Below are 13,262 nucleotides of genomic sequence, written 5' to 3'. Positions count from 1 at the left end.
CCCAGGCCCATGAGAAATGCCATCCCAAAGTGAGGGAGAAGCAAGGTGAATGGCATCGGAGGTGCGATGCCCAAGGTTGACCTCTAGTCCCCCCATACACACACATGTACACATGTACCCTCACACATGCAGACACACTCATGCACACACAGAGACCGAAGCCCCAGCTCGTACCCTCCATCTGGCCTGCTCTAAGATCCACTGTGCCCTGTCCCAGCGGCCACGACGCTGCCAAGCATGTCCTCCGCGAGGCCTCCCCCACCTCCTCCTCATGCCCCACTCTGGTTCTCTGTGGCCTCCGTTCCCACTCTGCCAGGTCTTTAGGGATATGGACAGCATGTACCTCGGCCACAGCTGCTTACAGGCAGGCACTAAGGAGGTGTTTGGTGAGCTAACCTGGCCTGCAGCCCAGCTCTATCACATTCTCCAGGAGTGGTTTCCAAACCTGCAACCTGGTTGTCACTGCAGTAGCTCTGGGAGCCGTGCCAGCTCTGAACCTCCTCTGCATGGAACAGGGGCTCCCCAGGATCTGTGTCCACCCACGCAGCTCCTATGCTCCTAGGCTCCTGGCTTTCCATCTGCCTAGAACATCCCATACGTCCTCACCACGCAGAAACCGTCTGTCTGTCCAGCCTCACTTCCTTGTGGCTTCCTCTGCTGCACCCAAGGCCATATATCCCCGGGGCCTCTTTTCCTTGGCTCCTCTCATGCATACCCTTGCTTTCTCCACAGACATTGAGCTCTGTGAGGGCAAGGCTCTTTGATCATTGCTTCCTGGGGTTTCACTTTGACACATAGGAACCATTTTCAAACCCAAACTCATCAACCTCTAGATACAAACACTGGAATTTGCCTCTGTGAGGTTGACACCATTCCTATGGCTATCTGTGCAGGCAGGCACACACGTGCTCACCCCCTGTACATGGAGGGTACAAGGACCAGAATGCCCCTTGCCTCTGAGTGCTGTTCCATGTCTGAGGCCCAGCTTTTAGAAACCTAGAACTACAAAAGTTGAGGAGAGACACTGCTGCCTCTCTATTCCTTTTCTCTTTTCCTGTTTTCCTTTTTGACAGCTGCACAGTGGTAGAAGCCCTCAGCGTTTGCTTTTGAAAGCAGGTCAGCATGACTAGAAGTTTCTGGAAGGCCCCTTGAGAAGGCTGCAAAGGCCCCATTCTGCTGACTCTGGCACTCCTGGGTCTGAGATACCATCTTCCTGTTCCAGGGTCACAGGGGCTGGCAGGGCATCCCCTCCCACGTACCCCCACCAGCGTCTCAACCCGCAGCCACACCTCTCCAGTGCACAGCTATCTGGGATTATATACCATATACCGGCTTCTCTTTGGAGCCCCCCACACCCGCAGCTCAGGAGTGAGAAGCTTTTATTTCCAGAAAACCCAGAGAATCTGCTTCACCATGTGGCCGCAAGGGAGCGGCCACAGGTCTCTTCTGTTCTCTCGATTCTCCGCTAATGCTCTCTGCCAAGAGACCAATCTGCTAAGGCTCCTTCTAGCATCAGTTTTGATTAAAGCACAAAGACAAAAGACGTGATTTCGGGTGTCCTCCACTCTGAGAGTCCTCCCCATCTGAGCTGTGGCAGTTGTGACTTTCCCTGTGAGGTCTGTGGTACCGAGAGTCTTCTCACTATGGAGGGAGAGCCTCCCCTCCCTCTGTGGTGGTGTTCACGGCTTCCCTGCACACTATGAACTGGCTGCCGACTGAACATCTTGTTTAGCCACAGAACATTACTGCCCATGCTTAGAAGAGAGAGTATTTAGAAGGGATAATCAGCCGGGAATTGGGTGAGGTGTGGCCTGGCTTTGTCATAGAGTAATCCCTTCCAGGCAACCTGGCAGTAAGCTGAATTCTTTTTCATGACTCTTTTCAAAATTTTTATTATTATGCTTATCTATGTGTACATGTTTGTATCTGCAAGGGTGTGCATGCATACATGTGTGCTGGTGCCCACAGAGTTCGGAAGAGGGCACTGGATTCACTGGAAGTAAAGTTACAGGCTGTCGAGAGCTGCCCGATGTGGATGCGGGGAGCCAAACTCCAGCCCTCTCAGCAAGCACAATTAATCACTGACCCATGGCTCCATTTCCTTTACTGTGTGTGGAGGCAGTGTGGGGGTGGGGCAGGTGCACATAGGCCATAGCATACAAGTGGAGACCTGAGGACAACTTGTTGTCGGTCCCTCCTTCTACCACGTGTGTCCCCAAGGGTTGTCAGGCTTAAGGCAAATCTCACCAGCTTCCTTTCTTGACCTTTCCTGGACGCTTGCACAGGAAGCTGGCAGCCTGGAGCCCAGGCATCTGTGTTTTTCTCTGTGTGACTACTCTTTCCATGTGGCCTTTCATCTTGCCTGCCTTGACCTTGTAGCCACCCTGAGACTGACACCGCGTGCATGGTTTTCGGCCCAACAGCTTAAGTTGTGTGAGGTTGCCCCCCAACTGTCAGCAGCCAAAATTGTCCCCAGATGGATGGTGGCCACTGCCTGTGTTTGAGACAGCGCTGTGCTGCCTTTGTGGTTCAGGGCCTCTTGCTGTGTGCCCCGCTGATGGGAATAGACAGGAACATTTGTCTTGTCTCCTAATTACAGACTGAGACACTCAGGAGCACTTAGCTACCAAATGCATCCTTTCTTGGATGTCTGCTTGTCTCTGTGACTCAGGCCGTCACTTCTTTCTTGCCTTTAGGGATTTCTTGGGCCCTCTCTCAGTTCCTAAACCTATTTGCTTCCTGTCTTGGCTGCTGTTCAGGAGCGCTTGCTGCATTAAGTACCTCCTCAGACTTTTCTGGCTGGCCTAGGAACTGTTGCCTTAAGTCAACATGGAAGACTCCATGGGCTCTGGGTTCCTGTCCTTGGGCCCTGAGAGGACACAGAAGGCTGGCCATGGGTCTACAAGCAAGCACCATTGGAGCCCTTTCCTCTTGAATTTGTGTCTGGTGTTACATGTCTGTTTTTAAAGGACTCCAGCTCTAAGTCTGTGAGGATACAAAGCAGATTCCTCAGATAAAGCCTAGTTCTGGTCGAGCCTTCCATCATTTTCCACAGTCCTCCATCATTCTCCATATTCCTGCCTGGACTCAGTGATGGTCTTCCTTTTTTTCTTTTTTCTACCTTTCTTTTTTTTTCCTTTTTTCCAAGACAGGGTTTCTCTGTGTAGCCTTGGCTATCCTAGACTCACTTTGTAAACTGTCCTGGCCTTGAACTCACAGAGATCTGCCTGCCTCTGCCTCCTGAGTGCTGAAATCACAGGTGTGCACCATCACATCAGGTGTGATTTTCTTCCTTATCTGGTGACTTATTTCTAAGAGCAACTTCAGACAGGCCTGAGACTTGAAGTGGGTGGTGATCAGTGGGACTTGGCAATTGTGCTGGATCTTTCTTTCCTTCCTTCTTTCTTTCCTTCCATTCTCCCCCCCCCCCTCTCTCTTTCTCTCTCCTACTCTCTTTTCCCCCCAATTGACACAAGCTAGGGTCCTCTGGGAAGAGGGAACCTCAACTGAGAAATGCCTCTATCACACTGGCCTGTAGGAGGGTCCACTGCACTGTAGGCTGTGCTACCCCATGGGCAAGCAGTACTGTGTGCTATAAAAAAAGTAGGCTGAGCAAGCCATGGAGGGCAAGCCATGGTCTCTGCTTCAGTTCCTGCCTCCTGGTTCCTGCCTTGACCTCTGCCGCAGTTCCATACAGTGATGGAATATGATAAACAAATGTAAGCCACATAAACTGCTTCCTCTCCTAGGATGTCTTTGGTCAGTGTTTTATCATAGCAACGGAGAGGCTACCTAGGACAGCGACTTTAAGGGGATCTGCGATGAGTGAATGGGGTACGGTAGGAGGAGGGTGGTGGGAAGTGTCTATGACTTCCAGCTGTTGCTCAGCCCCAGGGACTGATGAAAAGCAGGTTTCCAGGGTCAGTAGTGTCATCCTGGCCAACAGTCTCTCGTGGGTGTTTCAGGTAAGACACACTGTGGCAGTGCTCAGACACAGCCCCTGTTAGACACTGAGGGAGCACAAGGAATTGCTATTAGGGAACACCATGGGCCACACCCATGACTCTCAAGAAGAGTTGGGGGGGGAGGGGAGAAACACCTGCATGGCAAGGTTGGGTCATCATTCCATGGGAGATGATATAGGTTGTTAACATCAGATATTCAGAGTCACGATATCATTCTCGTGAGGGAGGACACGTGTGGAAAGTGAGAAAGAGGCTAAGCGAGCTGCAGGAAGCTCCCCAGCACCTAGTTCCCGGCACCTTTGTCCTTACCTCACCCAGGCATTGCTCCCCTTCCCGGGAGCACTCTGCATCCATTTCTGTGCCTCCAAGACCTACTAGCTTCTAGTAGATGCTGCCTGTTCCCTGTTGCATAGAAATGGGATGCTATGATGGAGGTGGAGACTGAAGGCTTTGTCACAGAAAGCCAAGGGAATTCTGGCCTCGACCTAAGGACAGAGCAGGCGCATCTACTGTGTTGTCTCACCCTTGGTCCCTCCCACTGCCTGCCAGCATTGGCTTCCGGGTCAGCTCAGCAGCCCAGCAGGTGGGGGACAGCCCCAGGTGAGTGACCGGCAGTCTGAGAGTCCCTACCTGTATCTCTGCTTCACAGACTGCTTCTCTGTGGACTTGCACACGTGCCCCGCGTAATACAGTGGGAAGAACAGAAAGTTCCAGTTGGTGGCAAACCAAGTCAGGGTGAAGGGTGCATCGAAGGTCTTGAAAGTCAGCCTGGCGAGCTGCGTGGAGCCGGCCCAGGAGGCACATACACAGAGCAGGACGGCCACGCCCCAGAAGACCTTCCTCAGCTGCTCTCGAGAACATGTCCAGCGATGCCGGCTCGTCCTCCCACCAGGCTCTGTCCCAGCTGGCGCCTGGGCCTCTGCAGGGCCCGGGGGCTCCCGGGGGCGCTCCTCCCCTGAGGAAGAGAAGGGGTGTTAGCTGGATCTTCAGACTTCTGGCTGAACCCACATTTGGATCCCTTGCAACCATGGGGGTGGGGAAGGGAGATGAGGAGCTGGGCAGTGCCCTGGACTGCAGTCAGAAGATGTGTGTTAGGTTTCCCACCCTGGTGATGCCCAGGCCAGGCTCTACCAGAACCCCCTTCAGTACCCTGGGAGCCTTTTAGAACAGCAAACTCACGGGCTCTGCCCCAGATCCTCAAGCCGGACCTGACTTCCACAGGTGATCTGCCTAGTGAGCTTGGGGAACATTATTTCCAGAACAGATATTGAAGCTGAAACATGGGGTCTCATATGTCTCAGGGTGACATTGAACTCTCCAGGAAGTTGGGGATGACCTTAAACTCATGTATTTCTCCTCGTTCCTCCCTGGTGATGGGATTGCAGCTGTGACCCACTGCATCCAGTGTTTATGAAATTCTACAGGTTGAACTCAGGGCTTCGTGCACAGCTCAACCGAGAGATGTCTCCAGCCTGATGCATGTATTTGTGCTGTTGGGTGTAGGGATTTCTCTGCTGCTGCTACCACCGCCATGGCCAGATCAGAGCTGCTGCACTCCCAGGCACTGAATCTAACAATGCCACCACCCCTCCCGCCAAGGCAAAGGCCGTGGTGCCCTGCATCAAGCCTTGGCTCGGGGCAGAAGGACTAGTCTCCCCATAACCTTGGCAGTCCATTCCTCCAAGCTGTGGTGGCCTGCTGCTATCCACTGCCCCAGTCTTGTGACAAGGTACCTTACCCAAGCTGCAGGAAGCCCACTGCCCGCCCCCACCATCCCCCCTCCCACTGTCCGAGGCCCACCCTCAAGAGCTATGCAGCCCTTGAGCAGTGAGCCACTAAAATTTAAAGTGGCTCGCTGCCAGTCCTCTTCACCCCCTCAGGGCAGTCAGCCCCTCCTTCCCACTCTGAGGCTTAGAGAGATGGGGGACAAAATGAAGTTGGCTCTGTCAGCACCTCAGCGGGAGCTGTGCACGGTGACTACTCCTGCCTCAGCCTACTCTTTCCAGTCCCCTCCACAGGAGCTGTCCATGGTGATGATTCCTGCTTCGGCCCATGAAAACCAGATCCCTTTCCTGCCTCAGAAAGCCAGCTGCCCCTCCTGTGGGAGCTGTCCACGATGACGACAACCTTTCCTGCTTGGCCTTCACAGTGGACTCTTTGTAAATTTTGGACACATTGTAAACTTTATTACCCCTCAAGGCAGTAAAGTAGCCAGACTCGTGCCTGAGAAAGCTCCAGCAGCCCAGCCGCCCCACGCCCTCTGTAACTGCCATCTCCAGCCCCTCAGTTGGTTGGACTCATCACAGATTATGCTAATTTGGAATGAGAAGTCTGGGCAAAACCCACAAATCCCTGAGTGTCTCACAGCCCAGGCTTGAAATCCCACCAATCCACACTCTGGAAATCCCTGCCCCAGAAAGCTCTGCCCCCTAAGAACCCCTATGTAAAGGCTGTGTCTGCCCAGTTCTCTGCTGTCTTCTCCCAGGAGCAGAGGAAACCACTCCTGGATTCGTCCCTCCGATAAATCTCTTTTTAAGAGATTTACTGTCTGCTGTGACTCTCTCATTGGAAGAAGAAGAGGAAGAAGAGGAAGAAGGAGAAAAGAAATGAAGGAGTGGAGCTGAGGCTTCAAGGCTTCTCAGCACCTCATATGTCTAAGTTTTTCAGGTTACTGTAGCTCAGGCTGGTCTTGACCTTACCATCCTCCTGCCTCAGCTTTTCCAGGATTGGGGTGACATGTGTGGATCACTAGGTCTGGCTTTTCACTTCATTCATATCAGTTCATGTGTGTTCGAGTGTGGCTGAGTTGCAATAGGGCCCAGGGCTTCCTAGTGGAGGGAGTGATGACATCTAGGTGGTTCAGGACTTTGATGGATGCTCCTGTCTGTCTGAAGAGCAGAGGACTCTCCTCACCACACCTAGATAGATGGTTCTCCTCCTCTGTCCACTCCACCCAGCTTCCTGCAGGTGGCCTCCAGCCTCTCCTCCAAGCTCTGGGCAGCTGCTGTGTGAGAGACTGTAGACACAGAAAGCTGGGCCGCTTGGAGAAGACCCCAAGAAGGCAAGAGAGCTGGTGTCCGGTGTGAGCATGTACAGAGGCAGATGTGGAGAACTTGCCTCTCATGGAGTCGGCATGGTACTTGGGTGATTGCACAAACACACTTACCCAGGGGCCCTTGTCACAACAGGGGTGCAGGGGATGGGAACCAAACAGACTGGGTCTTACATGTGCTCTGCATTTTATCTAACCCCAACAGGCATTTAAACAGTTTTCACGCTTTCTGGAACATTCGACTTCTGCTGAGCAAATCCCAACTCAAGGTGGTCTGCTGCATCTGTTTCAGCCCAAAATACCAGACTAAGTGAACCCATGGCTAGTCAAACTCGATCTCTTGTGTTTCGGTGGCATGCAGCTCGGAGTGGGACGTAGATGTTGGCGAAGCACATGGCTACCTCATATGTGGCTCTGGGCTCCACCTTCAACACTGAACTGCGGTCGTGCATGCCTGTAATCCCAGCACTTGGGAGCTAGAGGCAGGAGGACCAGGAGCTTATCCCTGGGTACACGGTGAGTTTGAAGCTGACCTGGGATGGATATATCTCCTCCTGTTCCTGACATGTCTATGTCCAAGTGGGAAGGACCCCAGGAAAACCGTCCTATTCAAGCTTCTATGTGGCCCCAAAACTGAGCCAAAATAGATCCACTTTCCTCAACTTGCTTCTTGGCAGGTATCTGGCAACAATGAGGAAAGGGGTCAATATGGCACGGCACAGTGAGCTTGCCAACACAGGGGACCAATCAGTGATGCTGGTAACCTTGAGAAGACATAATGCTGCCAAATCGCATGACATCAGTGTCTTCCTGAATTACTCTCCACCTCCCTTTTCAGACAGAGGCTCTCACTGAACCTGAGCTCGCCGATTCAGCGAGGCTGGCTGACATGCAAGCCCTAAGAATCCTCCTGCCTCTGTCTCCACACCACTGGGCCTACAGGTGTGCGCTACCGCGTCTGGCTTTGTTTCAGCTGGGTGCTGGTGCTGGAGCTCCAGCTGTCATGTTTGTGCGGCAAGGACCTGTACGGACTTCCCTCATCCTTCCACCCACACTGCCCAACTCTCACGCTGCTGAAATGTGCCTTCCGGATCTAGCCAGTCTCTATCGCTGTGATCTCTCCAAATCCTCTCACCGAGGGAGCATTACCAGTAACAAATGAAATGAAGACACTCAATGCTCAACCCAGCGTGATATGCTATAAAAAACAATAACACTAAGTTGGAGCTGTGTTTTCCCAAGAGTGAGGCAGGCAGTGGCATTCTACCTAAGTGATCTGCAGCTGAGTAAGTGTAGAGACAGATGAACAGAGACAAGTTCAAGGCTAATGGGCTACCTGTGAGTCACCACACTTGTTAGAGATGGGATGCTTGTGGTGGGGACTAGAATGTCCCTGGGACGCACTGTGGGCAGCACCAGCCTGTATTCATAAAAAGCACTGGACAAGGATGCTGCCATTCTGATGTCATTACATGGCGCCTTGAAGTCCTGAGGATACCAACGCCCTCATCTTCCTCCTTGTGCGCGCACGTGTGCACCCGTGGAGGCTGGATGTCATTTCTCAGGTGCAGTTCATCTTGTTTTTGAGACAAGGTCTCTCAGTGCCCTGGAGCTCACTGATCATGCCAGGCTGGCTGGTCAGCCAGCCCCAGGGATCCACCTGTCTCTGCCTCTCCAGTGTTGGGATCACAGGTGTGTGCCATCATGCCCATGTTTTTATTTTTACTTTATTTTTACATATGTATGTGTGATATGTGTACGTGTGTGTGTGTGTGTGTATGTGTGTATGTGTGCGCGCGCGCGTGTGAGCATGTGTGCAGAGACCCAAGGTTGACATTGGGTACCTTTCTTTCTTTGCTCCTGTCTCTGTTTCCCATGTTCCAGAACCAAAGGCAGGCTGCCACACCCACTGCAGGTTTATGTGGGTTTTGGGGACCTGAATTCTGGTCCATACAGGTACATAGCAAGTACTTTACTCCCTAAGCAATCTCTACAGGCCCCATTGTAACATGGGGATTGAACTCAGGCTTTCGTGCTTGTGTGCTATGGACCTTACTGACTGAGTCATTACTCTTAACACCTCCTACCACTGCAGATAAAAATAATAATAAATTCCCCGATTATTACCTGACAAAAATACTGAGAATGGAAGGGAAATCAATCTGTGGTCATCTCTGCTGCCGCTGCCCCATATATGACTGTGTTTTTCTGGGGACTCCTGTCTGAGCAGTACAGAGGGTCTCTCCAGACCCGTGCCTCTGCCGCCCATCACCACATCCACACGGCAGGCATGGGATTGCCCCATGTTCCCTTTCTCCATTTAAACCAAATCCACCACAGCATAGACTCTACCCTGCTCGTAGGGTTGTGTCCCCCCATCCTGTGCCCACGCCAGTCATCCAAGGACTCAGTGAGACACGCTGAGGCTATGTCCAGAGCACCGGAGTCTATGACCAAGTCCAGAGCACCATGCCTGTACTTAGGGAACTCTGAGAGGGACGCGCGCGCGCGCACACACACACACACACACACACACGCGCGCGCACACACACACGCACACACACACGCACACATGCACACACACGCACACACACGCACGCACGCATGCACACGCGCACACACACATGCACACACACGCACACATGCACATGCACACACGCACACACATGCGCACACACACGCACACACACACGCACACACATGCACACATGCACGCACGCACACATACATGCACATGCACACACGCACACACACACGCACACACACACGCACACACACATGCACACACACGTGCGCGCGCACACACACATGCACACACATGCACACGCATGCACACATGCACACACACACACATGCACGCACATGCACACACACACACACACACATGCACACACAGACCACTTATTGCAAAGCGATGCTTCTGAAGTGTCACATCAGGTGAACGGTGCAGAATCTGAAGTGTCACCTGAGATCAGCAACATGGAAGGCTATAGGAGTTCAAGGGTGACTATGATTTACCCCAGGACGCTGAGCAGGATGATGAGCTCTGAACCACTGTCACTCGTCACCCATGATGCTCAGCCATGCAGTGGGAGAAGCTGTCAGACTTGCTAAAGGACACAAGGTGCTGCTCCCCCCCCACCACCCCCGCCAGAGTCCTTCGACTCCACTTAGTGAAGGGAGAGCAGGACAGAACCGACTTGGCTGAAGAATGAATGCAGAACAGGCCGTGAGTGTGCTTAGCGGCTGCACTTTTCTTCCCATGTGAAAATAGGAGGAAACACATCTGACTGTGTGATGTGTCCCAAAGATGCTCAGACAGCCTCCGGATAGGAGCTACAACACCCACCCCAGGCTCCTTTCCAGTCCTTAAGTCTGGGAAACCTTTAAAGAGCTTTACTTCCCCTAAACTGCAGGGCAAGTGCTCTCTCGCGTGCTCTCTCTCTCTCTCTCTCTCTCTCTCTCTCTCTCCCTCCCTCCCTCCTTCCTCTCTCTCCTCTCCCTCCTCTCCCCTACTCCTCCCCTCCCTCTCCTCTCTTCTCTTCTCTCTCCCTCTCCCCCCTCCCTTCCTCAACAGTTGCTCTAAGCTGACAGGTGCTTCGGGCCCCTCCCACACAGACACCTGTCTGTGTGTTTGTCTCCTCTGAGGGATTTATAGAGGAGGGTTTAAGCAGTCTGCTCATTCTGGGCAGGCAGAGCCCACACCTGGAAGCCGTGCTGTGAGTCTGGGCCCAGTGGGGTGAGTTGGGGTGTGTCTCAGCCACCAGCCCCTTTGGGTACCAAGAGACCTTTCGTATTGGGAGGTGTCTGTGACTCTTCCTAGAGGAAATGATAAATTGGGTGATTTTTATGTCTCTCTAGGGGAGGCCCCTTCTATTATTAAACAGTGAGGTTGTAAAGTCACTTGGTGTCTCTAAAAATTCCCATAAGACGTATCTCTTTGAGCCTTCTGAGACAACACAAATACTCTCTGGCAGACTCTCCAGAGAGGTCCCTGAGGGGAAGGGACTCAAGGCTGGAGTCAAAGAGGACATGAGAGGCCACCATGGTGTATGTCACCTGCAAAGAAAACAAATGCCACCGCACAGCGATGCGAGGCAAGAGCTCTCTGCTCTGGTTACACAGACTGTGCAGTCACAGTTTCTCAGTTTGGCTGAGGTCTAACGCTACAGCATGAAGTCCAGCCCCCTCTGGTGCACACCAGCTGTTCTTAGCTATTGTCAGATTAAGAAGCCATTAGGACCACACATATTTACAGTGTCTTCTGAACAAGTCCTAAACCTTGTTTTTGATCACTCCCTGCCCTTGGCCTCAGTCCTAGGTAACCAGGACTCGTTCTTAGACTATAAATACGTAGGCTCGCGCATTTGATCAAGTGTGGGGGCTCATCCATGCATTCCATATGCTGGCAGATCTGCGCTGAATAGTATTCCACTGTGTGGATGGACCATGTGCCACACCCTGCTCATTGGCTAGTCCACTGACAGACACCAGGGCCACACCCTGCTCATTGGCTAGTCCACTGACAGACACCAGGGCCACACCCTGCTCATCGGCTAGTCCACTGACAGACACCAGGGCCACACCCTGCTCATCGGCTAGTCCACTGACAGACACCAGAGGCGGCTCTGCCATGGACAGTGCTGCTGTGAGCATTCACAGCTAGGCTTGTGTGTACGTCTCTCTCAGGTGACTTGGCTTGAGGTGCTTACTTACAAATCTCTACTGCCCATCAACATTGAGGCCCAAGGTAGACCCACCCCCAGAAGTGCGAGTGGGCAGTATCCCCTGTGTCCACATCTTAAAAGCTAAACTGTCTCTCATTCTGCTCAACCAGGACACAATAGGGGAGCTGCTCAGGGAACCAGGCTAGCTCTTCTCTTTTTCCCTCAGACTTCCCAGGGAAAGACGATGGAGACAAGCTCAGACCAGGCTACCAACTTGGCATCTCATAAACATGAGGGGCCTGGAAGAAAGCTTTTGTATTTGCTTATTTTCAAGGGTAACATCTCCCCAAATACACTTGAGCATTTTTTGTTTCATTCACTCTTTTAAATGTTCACTTGGGATCTACCTGAAATGATCACACAGTGGCACAGAGGAAAGGAAGCAGAAGACTTGGGGATCAGGCCCTGACCTTCTGTATCCCCTCAGTAACACCCCTCAGACCACCGTGTCCACGCGGCTCTGTCAGACATACACCCTCACCCTCATGGGGACTCAGAGCCAACTCCAGCTGTTCTGCCACAGCCGAGACCCCAGCCATGTTTCTGATCATGGAAAGAGACTGGAGACCAGGGACAAATGAAGTGCTGACCCCGGGCAACGAAGAAGAGGAAGTAAGCGAAAAGACGGCGAGGCCCCCTGTGCCTACACCAAGCTCTGCCGGCACGTGCTGTCTCTTTTCTTCTTCATTATGATTGTGGCAATAAGTGCTGTTCTGTGGTATTGCCAAGACAGAGGAGGCTTTGAGAGTGATTATTTCTAGGTCATAGGTCAGTGAGTGAACATGGGGAACTTGGTAAGGGCTGTGATGTTGGGCAGGCCAGGTTCCTATAAGGACAGAAGAGCCTGAGAGTCTGTGGGGCTCTGGGCTAGGATTTGCTGTCTTGGGATTTAAGTGTGCTGGGGTGATGGGACTCCTCTCAAATCCTAACTTGAAGTCCTGATGCCAGGCGTGGTTGTACTTGGAGGTGGGACCTCTGTAGAGGAGATTAAGTAAGGCAAACATGTTTGCAGTGATAGGTCCTAGCTTGATGGGATGGCTGTGCTTTTTGTACGTGGGCACATATGAGCAGAGGCCAGAGGCCAACCTTGGGTATCATTCCTAGCGATCCCCCCAGCCTGCAGAACTGTGAGGACAAAAGCTGTGGTTGAGCTCTGCAGTCTGTGCTGGGCTGGACTGACTAATTGGGGCTGGCGGGGGGGGGGGGGCGCGGGGGCGGGAACAGAACGGCAGAATGCACACTGTGATCATAAAGACCCAGGCAGAGACCCAGACCTATCGCTATGCAGGAATCAGGTGACCAGCTGTAGGTGGACTCATTCATCCTGTTATTTGAGACAAAGTCTCTAACTCAACTAGAGTGTGCCAATTCAGCCAGGCAGGCTAGCTAGCCGTCTGTCTGTCTCCACCTCCCCAAGTGTGTGCCAGCACACCTGGCATTTTCAATGTGCGTTCTGGAAACCAAACTCAGGTCCTAATGCTGGCAAGGCAAGGGCCTTACCAGCTGAGCCACCTCCCC

The 13,262-nt window shown here is 52.6% G+C and overlaps 1 protein-coding gene across 2 annotated transcripts in view; it reads right to left on the bottom strand.

Moving 5' to 3' along the window:
• Slc35f3 (solute carrier family 35 member F3) overlaps positions 1-13,262 on the bottom strand; it is a 244,351-nt gene that overhangs the window by 62,593 nt on the left and 168,496 nt on the right. For both annotated transcript variants that reach the window (XM_051168983.1, XM_051168984.1), the window contains one exon: positions 4,596-4,920. In XM_051168983.1, the coding sequence (XP_051024940.1) occupies positions 4,596-4,920 (325 nt within the window). The remainder of the gene's footprint in view (positions 1-4,595; positions 4,921-13,262) is intronic.

This window comes from Acomys russatus, chromosome 26 (genome assembly GCF_903995435.1).
Source record: "Acomys russatus chromosome 26, mAcoRus1.1, whole genome shotgun sequence".
Taxonomy (NCBI): Eukaryota; Metazoa; Chordata; class Mammalia; order Rodentia; family Muridae; genus Acomys; species Acomys russatus.
Note: the sequence above shows the minus strand (reverse complement) of the source record. Positions and strands in the feature narration are given on the sequence as shown.